Source organism: Schistocerca serialis, chromosome 4 (assembly GCF_023864345.2).
Source record: "Schistocerca serialis cubense isolate TAMUIC-IGC-003099 chromosome 4, iqSchSeri2.2, whole genome shotgun sequence".
Lineage (NCBI taxonomy): Eukaryota > Metazoa > Arthropoda > Insecta > Orthoptera > Acrididae > Schistocerca > Schistocerca serialis.
The window spans coordinates 140311055-140325538 of NC_064641.1; the positions used below are offsets into that span (position 1 = coordinate 140311055).

Sequence of the window (14484 nt, forward strand, 5' to 3'; positions counted from 1 at the left end):
CAGACTGCAGTAATCCAGTATCAGAAACCACAGCAGTCACATTATCAAATGATCCAAAAGGAATATCATCTTCATAATCAAATCTGTGCCACATACATGTTAAGCTGCTCATTATCTCAGTACAGAAAGTTAGTTGTTGATACTAAAATGAAGGCATATGATGAAATACTGATCATGTGGCATGACCTGTGGTTTGTCAATTTGAAAATTGCTTGTGCTTCTGTAGGTTTTAAAAAAAGTAACGTTCTAGCATCGATTGGACATGAATGCCCTATTTTTGCAGGTAAATAACTTTGATGGGTAGTAGAACACACATACATATCTGTATTTTGAAATCATTTTTATTTCATTTTAGCTTCTTGAGCTTGGATACTCCATTGTAAGACCTCTTGCTTCAGCATAAGAGTTAATTCTAAGATTATCATCAACGCCATTGTTCCATGTCTATTGACAGGCTAGTAATGCTATATGTGTTACGGTTTTTTCTATGACTGTACCTCTGTCTCTCTATTAGCAAACTGTAAAGGTTTTATGTATAGACATTGATTATTCGCAGGATTCTTGGGATAAGGAGTAGTGGAGTGCATTTGTGTGGGAATAAAATCTGTTGGTTTTGATTTCTTATGGTTAGCACCTGTCATTATTGTTGACTTTTATCTAATGTAGTTCCGCTGCAGTAAACCGTAAACATCAGATGTTTATAAAGATGCATATTTACATATGAATATGCATAGTAAAAAGTGATTCCATGAATAATAATAATAATAATAAACTAATTACATTTCATTTATTTTAGTCACAGATCTGGTAGAGCAGAAGAATAACCATCTGAAATAAATAAAAAATCTAGCATATCATAATGAGCAAAGAAGTGTGATTATTTTTTGTTTGTTTGTGTGTGTGTGTGTGTGTGTGTGTGTGTGTGTGTGTTTTATTATTCCACAGAAATGATCACATGGCAAAACCTTCCCTTTGTTTTTAGGATTTTGGAGATACTGCCATTGCTGAATGCCACCTCTCCGCGACTACGTTCAGTCGCAGCACACTTATTGGGCTCAGCAGCGCAGAGCAATCCTAGAGTGCAGATTGCTCTGCTAGAGGCAGGTGCACTTCCAGCACTCGTTCGTGCTGTTGCACTAGACACAGATCCCACAGTTCGTTCTCGTACACTGTTTGCCTTATCTTGCCTTATTCGCAATTTTCCAATTGCTCAGGCACAGTTTGTAACTGAAGGAGGTTTGTCAGGCCTTGCAGAATTGTTTGCTGGTGGTGATAGCCATGACAAACTAAAACTCCAGGTATGTTTTGTAAATGTTAAAAACAGAAAAGTCATTGTTACAGAATTATTTTATCCTGGACCATGTAATCATAGTTGGTCTCCAGAAAGTAATACACCTTTTACAATCACAATATAACTAGTAAAAATATTTTATATCACAACTATATAACTTGTATTGCTTCTCTAGATAATCCTCAGTAAATTCAAACACTAGCTGTATTGTGTAGTAAGGGTCTCTTTTTATCCCTGCTTTATATTCATGCCTTCTCCATTGCCAGATGATTGAGAAAGGCAGTGACCACTTATTTCAGCTCTTCATCACTGTGAAATATTGTTCATTGGGAAAATCTTACAATTTTATGAAACTGTGATAAGCAAGAAGCCAAATCAAAGTTATAGTGTTGGTGACCAAAAATTTCAGAGTTGAAACTGTTGGGAGAAATTGCAATTTCACTTGTGGTGAGGCATTTTCATAGAAGAGCACATTGACAATTCTGAACTGCCATCACAATCTGCATAGAGCTTCACTGAATATGTTAGTTTAAGATTAAAAAAAGATAAGGAATAAACCATTCTGCTTCAGAAATGATTCCATGTATTTTGGTACTGAATCTTTATCTTTTGTGATCTGATTAGAGAAGAAGCATAACTGACATTTGCTCAAATGTACACAATTAAGACCACAGTTTTTATTTCTTGTTGCAGTTTGCATCAGTATTAAGATTTTTTTATTCAAGCAAATTCCCAAAACATTTAAAGATACAACTACTCACTTACTTTTATGCTCATCAGTATATTGTTGTTGTGGTCTTCTGTACAAAGACTGGTTCAATGCAGTTCTCCACATTGCTCTGTTACATGCCAACCTCTTCATTTCTGCAAATAACTAGTGCAGTCTACATCCATTTGAACCTGATTATTTTGTTCAAATATTCTGTCCCTCTACAATCCTGCTCCCTCCTGCTTTTCTCCATAGCTTGATGTGTCAAGACTTCTTCTATCAACTGATCCTTTCTCTTAGTCAAGTTGTGCCATAAAATTTCTTTTCTCTCCAGTTCCTCATAAGTTATTCTATTAACCCTTTTAATCTTCAGCATTCTTCTGAACCACCACATTTCAGTGCTTCTATTTTCTTCGTGTCTGAACTATTTATCATCTGCATTTCACTTCTGTGCAACGCTCCACTCCACTGGTTCTGGTCGAAAAAAATCGATTTTCGGTTTTCATCATATTTCGATAGATTTAGGTTATATTTAAGTACTCTGAAAAGGATTTTGCTGAAAAATTTTTTTTTTTTTCGAGTATTTAAAGAGCATTTTCCTACAGCATGTGTTTGTGCCATGCCCACTTTTCTGTCACCCACTGTCAACCAACACACTGTCAACTCTAAGCCATGTGGAGATGCCATTATTCGCAAAATAGAATGTGCAGGCCATGTTCAAAAGTGTTTGGGAACAAGGCTGAGAAAACTAACGGTTGATATGAGAGGAAAAATATTAGAAGATGGAAAATTGTTGACCGGACAGGGTCGGTTAACTAAAACTTAAATAGAAAACTTGCAGGTATACTGTGAGCAGGCAATTAGGAGGAATAAAGAAAATCTGGAGGCAATGATGAGAGATGTTTGGGCCATATTCTTCCATAAGTCCTCAACTGATGATAAGACATGTCATGGATTGTGTCCATCAGGAGAAAATTTGTGGTGCAAATACAATAGGGCTCAGGCAACTGGAGAGTCTTATTCTCACCAGCATTCTCTTCCTGCTGCTGTTATTACAGCAATTAAACCTATTTTCAGACACCTGGTTGCATGGGCAGACACAGAACCCAAATGAATGTTTCAACAGCATAATTTGGAACCGCCTTCCTAAAACTGCATTTGTAGGCATGCACACAATGAAACTAGGAGTTCATGATGCTGATATTACATTCAGTAGTGGTTATATTGAAAAGTGTTGTGTACTGAAAAAGCTAATCCTGGTGAAAGTATGATCACTGGGCTGCAACATTGCAATAAAATGAGGATAGCCAATGCAGACAGGTCTGCATCTAATATGGCCAAGAAAGCAAGACAAACATCCAGGAAGGCGAAAAAGAAACTGGAAGACCTGCTAAAGGCCAAAGAAGGGCCATCATATGCAACAGGAGAGTTTTAATTAACTGTAAGTAACAAATTTCAAAATTTTCTTTAAAGTCAATTTCCCGCAAACTAAAATTTTCAGTACATATGCCCCATTATATCAGAAACTATCATAGATAAATGAATGAAATTTTCAGAGACTCTGGTACTACATTCATGAATAGTCCCCCATTAGGAAGTTCACAAAAAAATATTTTCTGAAGGAAAAAACTTAATATTTTTTGTTAATAAATTTAAAAAAGTATTTTTTAAAAACTATAAAATGGATAAAGTAGATTTTAGTACAGCTGACTCTATTAGCACCATGTAACATACAGTAAAAATATTACGGTCCTGCATCAAATGTTTTTTCTGAAATGGGTCAAATACTGCCTAAATTAACATGGGTTAGATAGGCAGGGTGTGGTCCCCTTAAGGTAACCCCAAAGAAGAAATTGCAAGGGGTTAAGTCACATGACCTGGTTGGTTGCCATTACACAAGATGTGGCATTGGTAACTGCTCCTGGAGCAATTCAATCATTTCATGGGAAGAATGACAAGTGGCACCATACTGCTGAAATCACAACTCTTGACTGTCCATTACATTGAAATGAGGCCATAAAAATCTCTAATCATCACATGGATAAGTTTCCATTTAACTATCGCAGCTTGTCCTGTCTCATCTTCAGAAAAATAAGTGCTGGTGATGCTACCCACTGAAAGCCACACCATGCTTCCACTTCCTGTGAATACATTTCCCTCTCATGAACCATGCAAAAATTTCCTACACCCCAAATATGGCAGCTCTGTTGATTCATAAATCCATTTAAGTGGAAGTGAACCTTGTCACTAAAGATGATGATACTTGCAAAACTGTTGTCTTCTCAAAAACCCTTGAACAGAATATTGCCTCTTCTCATGATCAGATTCTTTCAGCTACTGCACTAACTGAATACTGTAAGAGTGGTAATAGAGATCATACTGGAGAATTTGCTGTACTATGCCCAGTTCTTGGGAATAGTGAAAAACTGATGTCACTAGACTAACAGCCACACTGTCACAAACCACCACAATATTTTGCACAGATTGGCCAGAATAAGGATACCCAGAACACTTAATGTTCTCTGCTGAATCAATTTAATTGAACTTTGCAATAAGTCTGCAAATTGGTGAGTTTTTTTTTTTTTTACATTGCACAGTAGAATCACCCAAAGATTTCGCACAGTTGTTGTATAGTTTTCTATGTTTTGATAAAATGTTTTCACTATTGGCACGTGCTGCACAGTAGTAAACTGCTACACGATCAGGCATACTGTGAAGAAATGTGAGAAATCCAAACTGAAGCAGAAATCTGAATGTTTATGGAAACCAAAATGATACACCTCAGAGTGATCAACTAACAAATAAAAATGTACTGCACAATTCAAAATGACACACTTTTTGAAGGACACTTTACTTTTGTTGATTTTTATGTTGTTATATCCTTTCAAGGCACTATATATTCCTGCAAACTGCTCTTCTGAATCCTTTGCTGTTTCTGAGAGAATTTTAATGCCATCAGCAGACCTCTTGGAACTTTGCTTTCCAAATCTCTCTGTACTTTTCTTTACAGCTTGATCAGTCTACATGTGGAATAACGTTATAACTTTGGGGTGGGTTACAATGCATTTTCACTCCCTTCCCAACTAATACTTCCCTTTCAATTCCTTTGAATAGTATAATTGCAGTCTGTTTTTTGTACAAGTTGTAAATGACTGTTTGCTCCCTGTATTTTGTCCTTGCTACCTTGAGAATTCCAGAGAGTGTATTCCAGTCAGCATTGTCAAAAGCTTTCTTTAAATCTAGAAATGTTACAAACTTAAGTTTGCCTTTCTTCAGCCTATGTTCTAAGTTAAGTTGTAGGGTCAGTATTGCCTCCCAGGTTCGTATATTTGTCTGAAACCCAAACTGATCTCCCCAAGGTCAGCTTCTTTGTCAGTTTTTTCCGTTCTTCTGTAATTTGTGGCAGTAGTTCACAACCATGATTACTTAACTGAGAGTTCCAAAATATTCACACTTGCCTTCTTTGGAATTGGAATAATTACATTCTTTTTGAATCCCGAGTGTAGTTTGCCTGTCTCACATATCTTGCACATCAGGTGGAATAGTTTTGTCATGGCTGACTCTGTCAGTAATCCTGAAGTAATTTTGTCTACTCCAGTGCATTGTTTCACCTTTGAACTTTCAGAGTCCACATTGAGGTTGACTTCTCACTCGTGGTCAACTGGGAGATTGTTTCACAGTGTGGCAGACAGCAAAAGACTTTTAGAGGGGTGGAGGGGAGCAGCGTGTAGACTGTCCGGACCTATACCTCCTTATTCACATAGTCTCCAATTTTGTGACTGTCGTGTTACAATCCACACCTCACGCATTGAGAGTGTCTCGCACAACACGTCCAGGCCCTGGTTGTATTCCAGGGGCTGTCCTCCAGTTGGGGGAGGGAGTGTCAGTTTCTTCATTCCCTACATCTATACCACTGGTGGTTTCCACACCATTGGTGCAGCCAGAGGTGCCTAGTCATCCTCTGGCATTAGGGATGATGACACCTGTCAAGATCCCCTCCTCTCAAGACAAGGACTAACAGCCACAGCCTGCAGCTGAAGAAAAGTATGGTTCTCTTTGCTCCCAGAAGATAAAATGAGGAAATCTTCTCAGAAATCTGTCCCAGAAGAATAAGCAGAAAGGCAAACTACTTTCTGAGGCTTCGGACCTTCTGCTTCCCAGCCTTGCTGTAGTTGAGCCTCTGCACATGGACGACAACAGATCATGCAGTCAGCTGGCAAAGCAATCACACTCATATTTTCCATTTACCACTTTCTCAGAGCTGACACACGAACACTCCTGCAATGGAACTATAATGACTACTATTTCCATTTGCCTGAACTCTGTCATCTAATGGCTACTTATTCTGCAATTGGCATAGTGCTTCAGGAAACATGGTTTAGGGAACGCAGCTCCCTGCTCTGAAAAACTACCACCCCTACTGGACTAATTACATTAATGTCGAGAGAGCGTCCAGTCATATCTGTATCTTCATATGCTCCGATATTTTCAGCGAGCAGGTGCCCCTTACCACTGCACTAAAAGCCGTAGCCTTCAGGGTCTACCTGTCAGTTGGGATGACAATATGTAATGTTTATTTCCCCAGATGGACCTTTCCATTATCACGAGCTGTTAAGAGTTAGGAGAACAGCTCCCTGCCCCATTCCTCTTATTGGGGGACTTTAATGCCCATAATCTTCTGTGGGGCGGCGACACTATGTCTCACAGAGGCCAAGTACTAGAACACATCCTTTCATAATTAGACCTCTGCCTACTCAACACTGGATCTGCAGCCCATTTCAGTATAGCCCCCAGAACATTTTCAGCTTTTGATCTCACAGTTTGCAGCCTGAGTATTTTACCCCTGATTCAGTGGTGAGCCCAGAGTGATCTTTTTGACAGTGACCATTTTCTTATTGTTCTCTCCTTCTCTGCTCGGACATCTAGAACATGCTCCATTTGGGTAGCTTTGGAAAGCTGATTGGCAGGCTTTCTCCTCTGCAGCTTTTTCAGCTAGTTGTGTGATGGATATTGACAAATTGGTACAATACCATACTCCTCCGGCTCATTCAGATGACTGCATGTGCCATGGTGGTCTGAAGATATAGCCACAGCTATCAGGTAATGCCACAGGGCACTTAAACAGCCCAAGCTCCATCCCTCTATGGATAATTTAATAGAATTCAAGAGAATCTGGGCGAAAGTGCGGTTTTTAATAAAGAAAAGGAAGCAGGGGTGTTGGGAGAACATGTCTCAACTATGTGATTCTACACCCCATCGTCCCAAGTACAGACTAAACTCCGCCACATTTGCGGCCTTCCATCATCCATGGCAGCTCCTGGCATTCTTGTAAATGGCAATATCTGCTCTGATCCTGTGGTACTTGCTGAATGTTATGCGGCGCACATCACTGAAGTGTCCACTTGCAGTAATTGCCATCCTCATTTCTTGGCCTGAAAACATCTTACTGAGTGTGACTTGTTATCTTTCCATGCACATGGCTCTATCTCATACAAATGCTCAAACACCTTTGTGCTGACAGCAAGAAACATATCCTCTGGCTTTTTAATTGCATTTGGCAAGAGGAAGTATTTCTCTCTCAATGGTGGGAAGGTATTATTATTCCTGTCCTGAAATCGGGAAAGGAACCATATATTTTAACAAATTACCTGCCAATCTCTCTAACGAATGGGCTGTGTAAGCTATTCGAACGAATGGTCAATCACTGTCTTTGTTGGTGCCTTGAAGCCAGAAGGCACATACCATTTTTTTTTATTTATTTACATTTTCTTTGCATGGAGCCATCGTAATGATGGATTTTGCAAATGTCAGACTTAATGCTATGGTTATATTTATACTTATAAAATACACTATATTCTGTAGCTGTTGCTTCTTATGTTTATTTTTTTACATTTATCACATTACAACTGATATGCTAATGCCTCATGTTACAATCACTACCATAAAATTCAGTGAAAGAATATAAACATTTTTCTATTAGAAAAGATTTTAATTTTGTTTTAAAAACATTTCCTGTGTACATTTATAGAGAGTTTGGTAGCTTGTTATACCAAATAAAACCACTGATGTATGGACTTCTATCAGTCATTTTTAACGTTGTTCTGTTACGGAAATAGTTACACTTTGTTCTAGTGTTGTGATCACGTACATCACTGGCCTTGATAGCTTCTGTTGGTTGACTTATAAAAAATACAACTATTTTGAAGATGTACAGAGAATATATTGTCAGATATTCGTGCTGCACAAACACTTCACGACATGAATCTCTATATCCCATCCCATGTATAAGTCTTATTGCTTTTTTCTGTAGTAGTAGTATTCTTTTTAAATGTGCATCAGCTGCACAGCCCCATAGTTCAATTCCATAATTGAGAAAGGGGTAAAGTGTTCCATAATATACTAATTTCAGTGCTTGGCTAGGAACTATCTTTGCGAGCTGGCTGAGGAGATATATGGCACTACTGACTTTTCCGCATACGAAATTAATGTGGTCAATATATACACCCAGGAATTTACAGTTACCATTTTCTGTTGCAGAGATATTACACACACTATTCATATTGTTGTGATGAGAACTGCCTGTTTTAAATGTCAGTAGTTGAGATTTGGTGACATTCACCTTGAGTCCCTGATCATTGAAGTATTTTGTTACTTCTGTTACACCACTAGTAGCAAGAGATTCTAGCTCTTTAGATTCGCTCCCATAGAATAAGATTGATGTGTCATCTGCATAGCTTACAATATGGGAGTTAATGGGTTGTGCAATGTCGTTGATATATATAAGGAAGAGAAAGGGTCCAAGGATTGAGCCCTGTGGTACACCTTGTAATACAGGTTCACTGGTGGTCTGGGAGTTCATGATTTTATTATCTAGTTTGTATGACAATTTAGTGCTTTGCTTACGATTCAACAGGTACGTGGATAGAAGATTCATGGCTTGATCCCCAATACAATAAGATTTTTGCTTTTTAAGAAGTACCCTATGGTTTACCGTATCAAATGCTCTTGTCAAGTCCAAAAATATACCTGCAGTCTGCATCTTCTGGTCCAACAGACAGTAAACGTCATGGATGAACTGTGTAACTGCTGTGGTTGTACTTAGCTCTTTTCTGAAGCCATGCTGCAAATCTACAAGCAGTTTATGTTTTGTGAAAAAGGCACTTAGCTGAGAAAGGATAATGCTTTCGAATATCTTACTAAAAGTGGGAATTAATGATATTGGTCTATAGTTGGAGACTTCTTCCTTACTTCCCTTTTTATACACTGGTTTCACTACACTCATTTACAGAACCGTTGGATAAATGTTTTCTCTAATGCTGCAATTAATCAGGTGAGTAAGAGGTTTAGAAATTTCTTTTAAGCATGCTTTAGTAATAGCACTGGATACACCATCCCATCCAGATGAAAATTTTTTCTTTAGCATGTATATTGCCCTGCGAACCTCCTGCTCATTCACTTCCACAAATTCAAATTCAGTACACTGGGTGAGATGGCACCGGATCTCTATCTGTGAATCTGTAATATGGCTTGATTGTTCACCAGAAATGTAGTAGTTATTAAAAATATTACATATAGTATCTGTTTTTTTTTTATAATGTTACCATGATGTCTTATGCTGAGCGGTTCCATGTTCATTTTTTTTCGGTATTTGTCAATCAATTCCAAGATGCTTTGCTTATGTTGTCAGACTGTTCAATTGTTTTGCTGTTAATCTGCTTCCTTAGATTGACAATTTCAGTTTTATAAGTTTGCTTGGCCCTATTGTATTTTTCCTTGAAAACTTGCATAGTAGTAGCTTTATAAAGCATGATTCTGAAGTGGGTTTTTGGGCTTTCCGGTCCACCACAGATCACCTGGTTTGTTTGGTATCTGCAGTGCGCAATGCTTTTGCACATTGCCAACATCTGATTGCTGCGTTCTTTGACCTAAAGTAGGCATACGATACCACCTGGTGACACCACATCCTCTCTACACTACATGAGTGGGGTTTCGAGGGCAGTTTACCCATTTTTATCCAGAATTTCCTAGCTCTCAAATTTTTTTAGGTCCGGATAGGTTCAGCTCTCAACAACCACTATGTACAGGAAGCTGGAGTCCCTCAGGGATCAGTTCAGAGCATAATGCTGTTTGCTATCGCCATCAGTGGTAGCGTAAATGCAGTGGGCCCCACTGTCACTGTACGTGGTTGATCTTTGCCTGTACTGTGCCTCTGCATCACTGTTCACTGTGCACCACTGAGCGATAGCTTTGGGAGGCTGTCTGGAGAGTCCATAATTGTACCCTGAACCACGCCTATCAATTTTCTCCTGGAAGATCATGAGTTATGCATTTTTGTCGACTCAGGACTGTGCACCCACACCTAGAAATTTATCTTGGTCACCAGTTACACAAAGTTATTGACACTTTCCAATTCTTAGGTGTTTTATTTGACCACAAGCTAACTTGGCTGCCACATGTCCACCAGCTCAAGGCAACTTGTATGAAGAAGCTGAATGCTCTCAATTTTCTTAGTCACTCCTTGTGGGACACGGACCGCACAGTTCTCCTGATATTTTACAAAGCACTGATTTTATTCCACTTGGACTATGGATGTGTTCCCTAAGGGTTGGCAGCACTGTCCATACTGAGACTGCTGGACTGTGTTCACAACATTGGCATGCGTTTGGCAACTGGAACCTTCCATACGAGCCCTGTTGACAGCCCCCTAGCGGTAGCTGGTGTGCCACCACTGTGGCTTAGTTGACAGCAGCTTGTGGCAAGTTACACAGTCACAGTCTGTCAGATGCCTACCCATCCATGTCACTCAACACTGTTCCACAACCAGCAGTTCAGACTCTTTGCGCATTGCTCAAAACTGGGGAGACCATCTGGGAGCCGACTCAGTTTTCTACTGAAGAACCTCCTAGAGCTCCCTCTCAACATCCCATATGGGCTTACCATGTCCTGTGATATTAATGGACCTCTTTTGTGGCCCCAAGAAGGATGCTGATCCTACCCTTCTCCAACACCTCTTTCTTTCAATCCTCTACAATTATTCGGTATGCATCTACATAGATGGATTGAAAGTCAATGGCAGAGTCAGTTATGCTTTTGCACATGCAAGGGGACACAAGATGCACTCTCTGCTGAGTGCTTGCAGTGTATACATTGCAGAGTTGATTGCCGTCTCTCAGGCTTTGCAGTATGTCAAATCCCAGGCCACAATGAACTTTCTGATCTGTAGTGATTCTATGAGTTGCTTAAAAGGCATAACCCTGTGCTATCCCAAAGATGTTTTGGTCGCCAACATTCAGGACATACTGGCTGACCTCTATAGCTCTGGAAAGATGGTGAGTTTCATCTGGACAACGAGCCACGTAGGCATATCACGAAATGAACTCTCTGACCACCTAGCAACTACAGGAGATCAACTTCACATCAGGACACCTGGCTCAGCCTTACGATTACAACTCCGATGCAATATTTTTATGCTCTGGTAATTGGAATAGTTGGCTATTACAACCCAAAAGAAGTTGAGAGTGATTAAAAGATCCACTAAGGTGTGACATACATCTTTCCAGGCCTCTCCGGAAGATGCCACTGTATTGTGCTGACTACACATTGGCCACGTGAGACTCAGCATGAGCTCGTTTTGCATAGGGAGGATCCTCCTCACTGCAGCTGTGGTAGTCTACTAATGATAGCATATGTTCTTTTGAGTGCGGATTGCTGGCTGATCTGCTGCCCACACTCAGCTTGCCCATCTCACTTGTGGATAACATGACAGACACTACCAAAGTGATGCATTTCAAGAGGGAAAGCAGATTTCACTGTAACCTATAGTGATCTTCCACTTCCAGTGTTAGGGGTGGTTATGGGGGTGAGAGCCTCCCCCTGTGGTGGGTACCCACCGAGCAACTGCAGATTCCTTTCTTACCCTCTCACCTTGTTATACTCTTAGCCCCCCATGCAAGATGGTGCCTCATTTATCCCATTTCTTTTACCTATTATGGTACAACTACCGTCACACCCTTTTAAACTCTTCAACTTGCTTATATAGTTTGAGCAGCCTAGTCCCCATTGTTTTCGGTTTTTACCTTTTGACATGTTTCTTTCATGTTGAGGAGGGACTGATGACCCCATTGTTTAGTCCCTTAAACGCATAATTATCAATCAGATGCAGTATCTTCCCCAGTTTCAGTGGAAGCCTCTCAGCCTGCAACATCTGGGCATTCACAGAGGGTGGGATTGTTGCTAGTTGGAGCTACGATGTTCATGCCTAATGAGGCCCATAGGAATACGGCTGCCCTACCAAGGAGGGGAAGAAGTCTGGTATGCACTCTGTGGGCATACCATGGAGAGTCATCTGAAATGTGCAATGGGTGCCTCCAGATGCCATTAAGCAATCAATGTGCATCCAACTGCAGTGTGTCACTTGGGTCGGAAGAGATTCTCTCTGGTTTTGGGCAGCTATGTGGAGTGGTAAAGACTGCCGGTGTTGCTTGTGAGATGAAGGCAGAGGTCACCATCTGTAGCATCATCGGCAGGACAAATTGCAGACCTTTTCTACAGAGCTGAGTTGAGGGTCTGAATCAGAGGATCAGGTGGTTCTGTGACTGTGTAGGCTGGAGATTCCTTAACTTTTGCCATGGGATAGTGGTGTTTTGGGTTGCACTTAATAGGACAGGAGTCCATTATACTCAGGAGACAGCTATACAGATAGTGGGGTTTTTGTGGAGTGGACTGGATGGTTCTTTAGGTTAGAAGGTCTCAAGGAAGTACAGAAAGGGCTCCAGTCTCAAAGGGTACAAAGCAAACAGAGGATGAGCATTAGACCTTTGAACAAGTGGTATTGTAGCTGTAAATTGTCATAGTTGTGCTAAAGAACCAGAGCTTGAAGTGAAGTGCTAATAGAAAGTGTTGAAGCTCAGATCATTATACACTCCTGGAAATGGAAAAAAGAACACATTGACACCGGTGTGTCAGACCCACCATACTTGCTCCGGACACTGCGAGAGGGCTGTACAAGCAATGATCACACGCACGGCACAGCGGACACACCAGGAACCGCGGTGTTGGCCGTCGAATGGCGCTAGCTGCGCAGCATTTGTGCACCGCCGCCGTCAGTGTCAGCCAGTTTGCCGTGGCATACGGAGCTCCATCGCAGTCTTTAACACTGGTAGCATACCGCGACAGCGTGGACGTGAACCGTATGTGCAGTTGACGGACTTTGAGCGAGGGCATATAGTGGGCATGCGGGAGGCCGGGTGGACGTACCGCCGAATTGCTCAACACGTGGGGCGTGAGGTCTCCACAGTACATCGATGTTGTCGCCAGTGGTCGGCGGAAGGTGCACGTGCCCGTCGACCTGGGACCGGACCGCAGCGACGCACGGATGCACGCCAAGACCGTAGGATCCTACGCAGTGCCGTAGGGGACCGCACCGCCACTTCCCAGCAAATTAGGGACACTGTTGCTCCTGGGGTATCGGCGAGGACCATTCGCAACCGTCTCCATGAGGCTGGGCTACGGTCCCGCACACCGTTAGGCCGTCTTCCGCTCACGCCCCAACATCGTGCAGCCCGCCTCCAGTGGTGTCGCGACAGGCGTGAATGGAGGGACGAATGGAGACGTGTCGACTTCAGCGATGAGAGTCGCTTCTGCCTTGGTGCCAATGATGGTCGTATGCGTGTTTGGCGCCGTGCAGGTGAGCGCCACAATCAGGACTGCATACGACCGAGGCACACAGGGCCAACACCCGGCATCATGGTGTGGGGAGCGATCTCCTACGCTGGCCGTACACCACTGGTGATCGTCGAGGGGACACTGAATAGAGCACGGTACATCCAAACCGTCATCGAACCCATCTTTCTACCATTCCTAGACCGGCAAGGGAACTTGCTGTTCCAACAGGACAATGCACGTCTGCATGTATCCCGTGCCACCCAACGTGCTCTAGAAGGTGTAAGTCAACTACCCTGGCCAGCAAGATCTCCGGATCTGTCCCCCATTGAGCATCTTTGGGACTGGATGAAGCGTCGTCTCACGCAGTCTGCACGTCCAGCACGAACGCTGGTCCAACTGAGGCGCCAGGTGGAAATGGCATGGCAAGCCGTTCCACAGGACTACATCCAGCATCTCTACGATCGTCTCCATGGGAGAATAGCAGCCTGCATTGCTGCTAAAGGTGGATATACACTGTACTAGTGCCGACATTGTGCATGCTCTGTTGCCTGTGTCTATGTGCCTGTGGGTCTGTCAGCGTGATCATGTGATGTATCTGACCCCAGGAATGTGTCAATAAAGTTTCCCCTTCCTGGGACAATGAATTCACGGTGTTCTTATTTCAATTTCCAGGAGTGTAGGTGCTGAAATTTTACAAAGGGAATAATATTGTTCAGAAAAGATAGATTAAATAAAGTTGATGTTGGTCTGTTTATTTCAGTTAGAAATTCAGTTGACATTTTCCTGAGAGACAGTCTCCATGCTATACAAACTAATTATG

At 41.7% G+C, this 14484-nt stretch overlaps 1 protein-coding gene across 1 annotated transcript in view; it reads left to right on the forward strand.

The window, feature by feature from the left end:
• LOC126474182 (nucleotide exchange factor SIL1) overlaps positions 1 to 14484 on the forward strand; it is a 113024-nt gene that overhangs the window by 59091 nt on the left and 39449 nt on the right. The window contains exon 4 of the mRNA XM_050101644.1: positions 983 to 1298. Within this exon, the coding sequence (XP_049957601.1) occupies positions 983 to 1298 (316 nt within the window). The remainder of the gene's footprint in view (positions 1 to 982; positions 1299 to 14484) is intronic.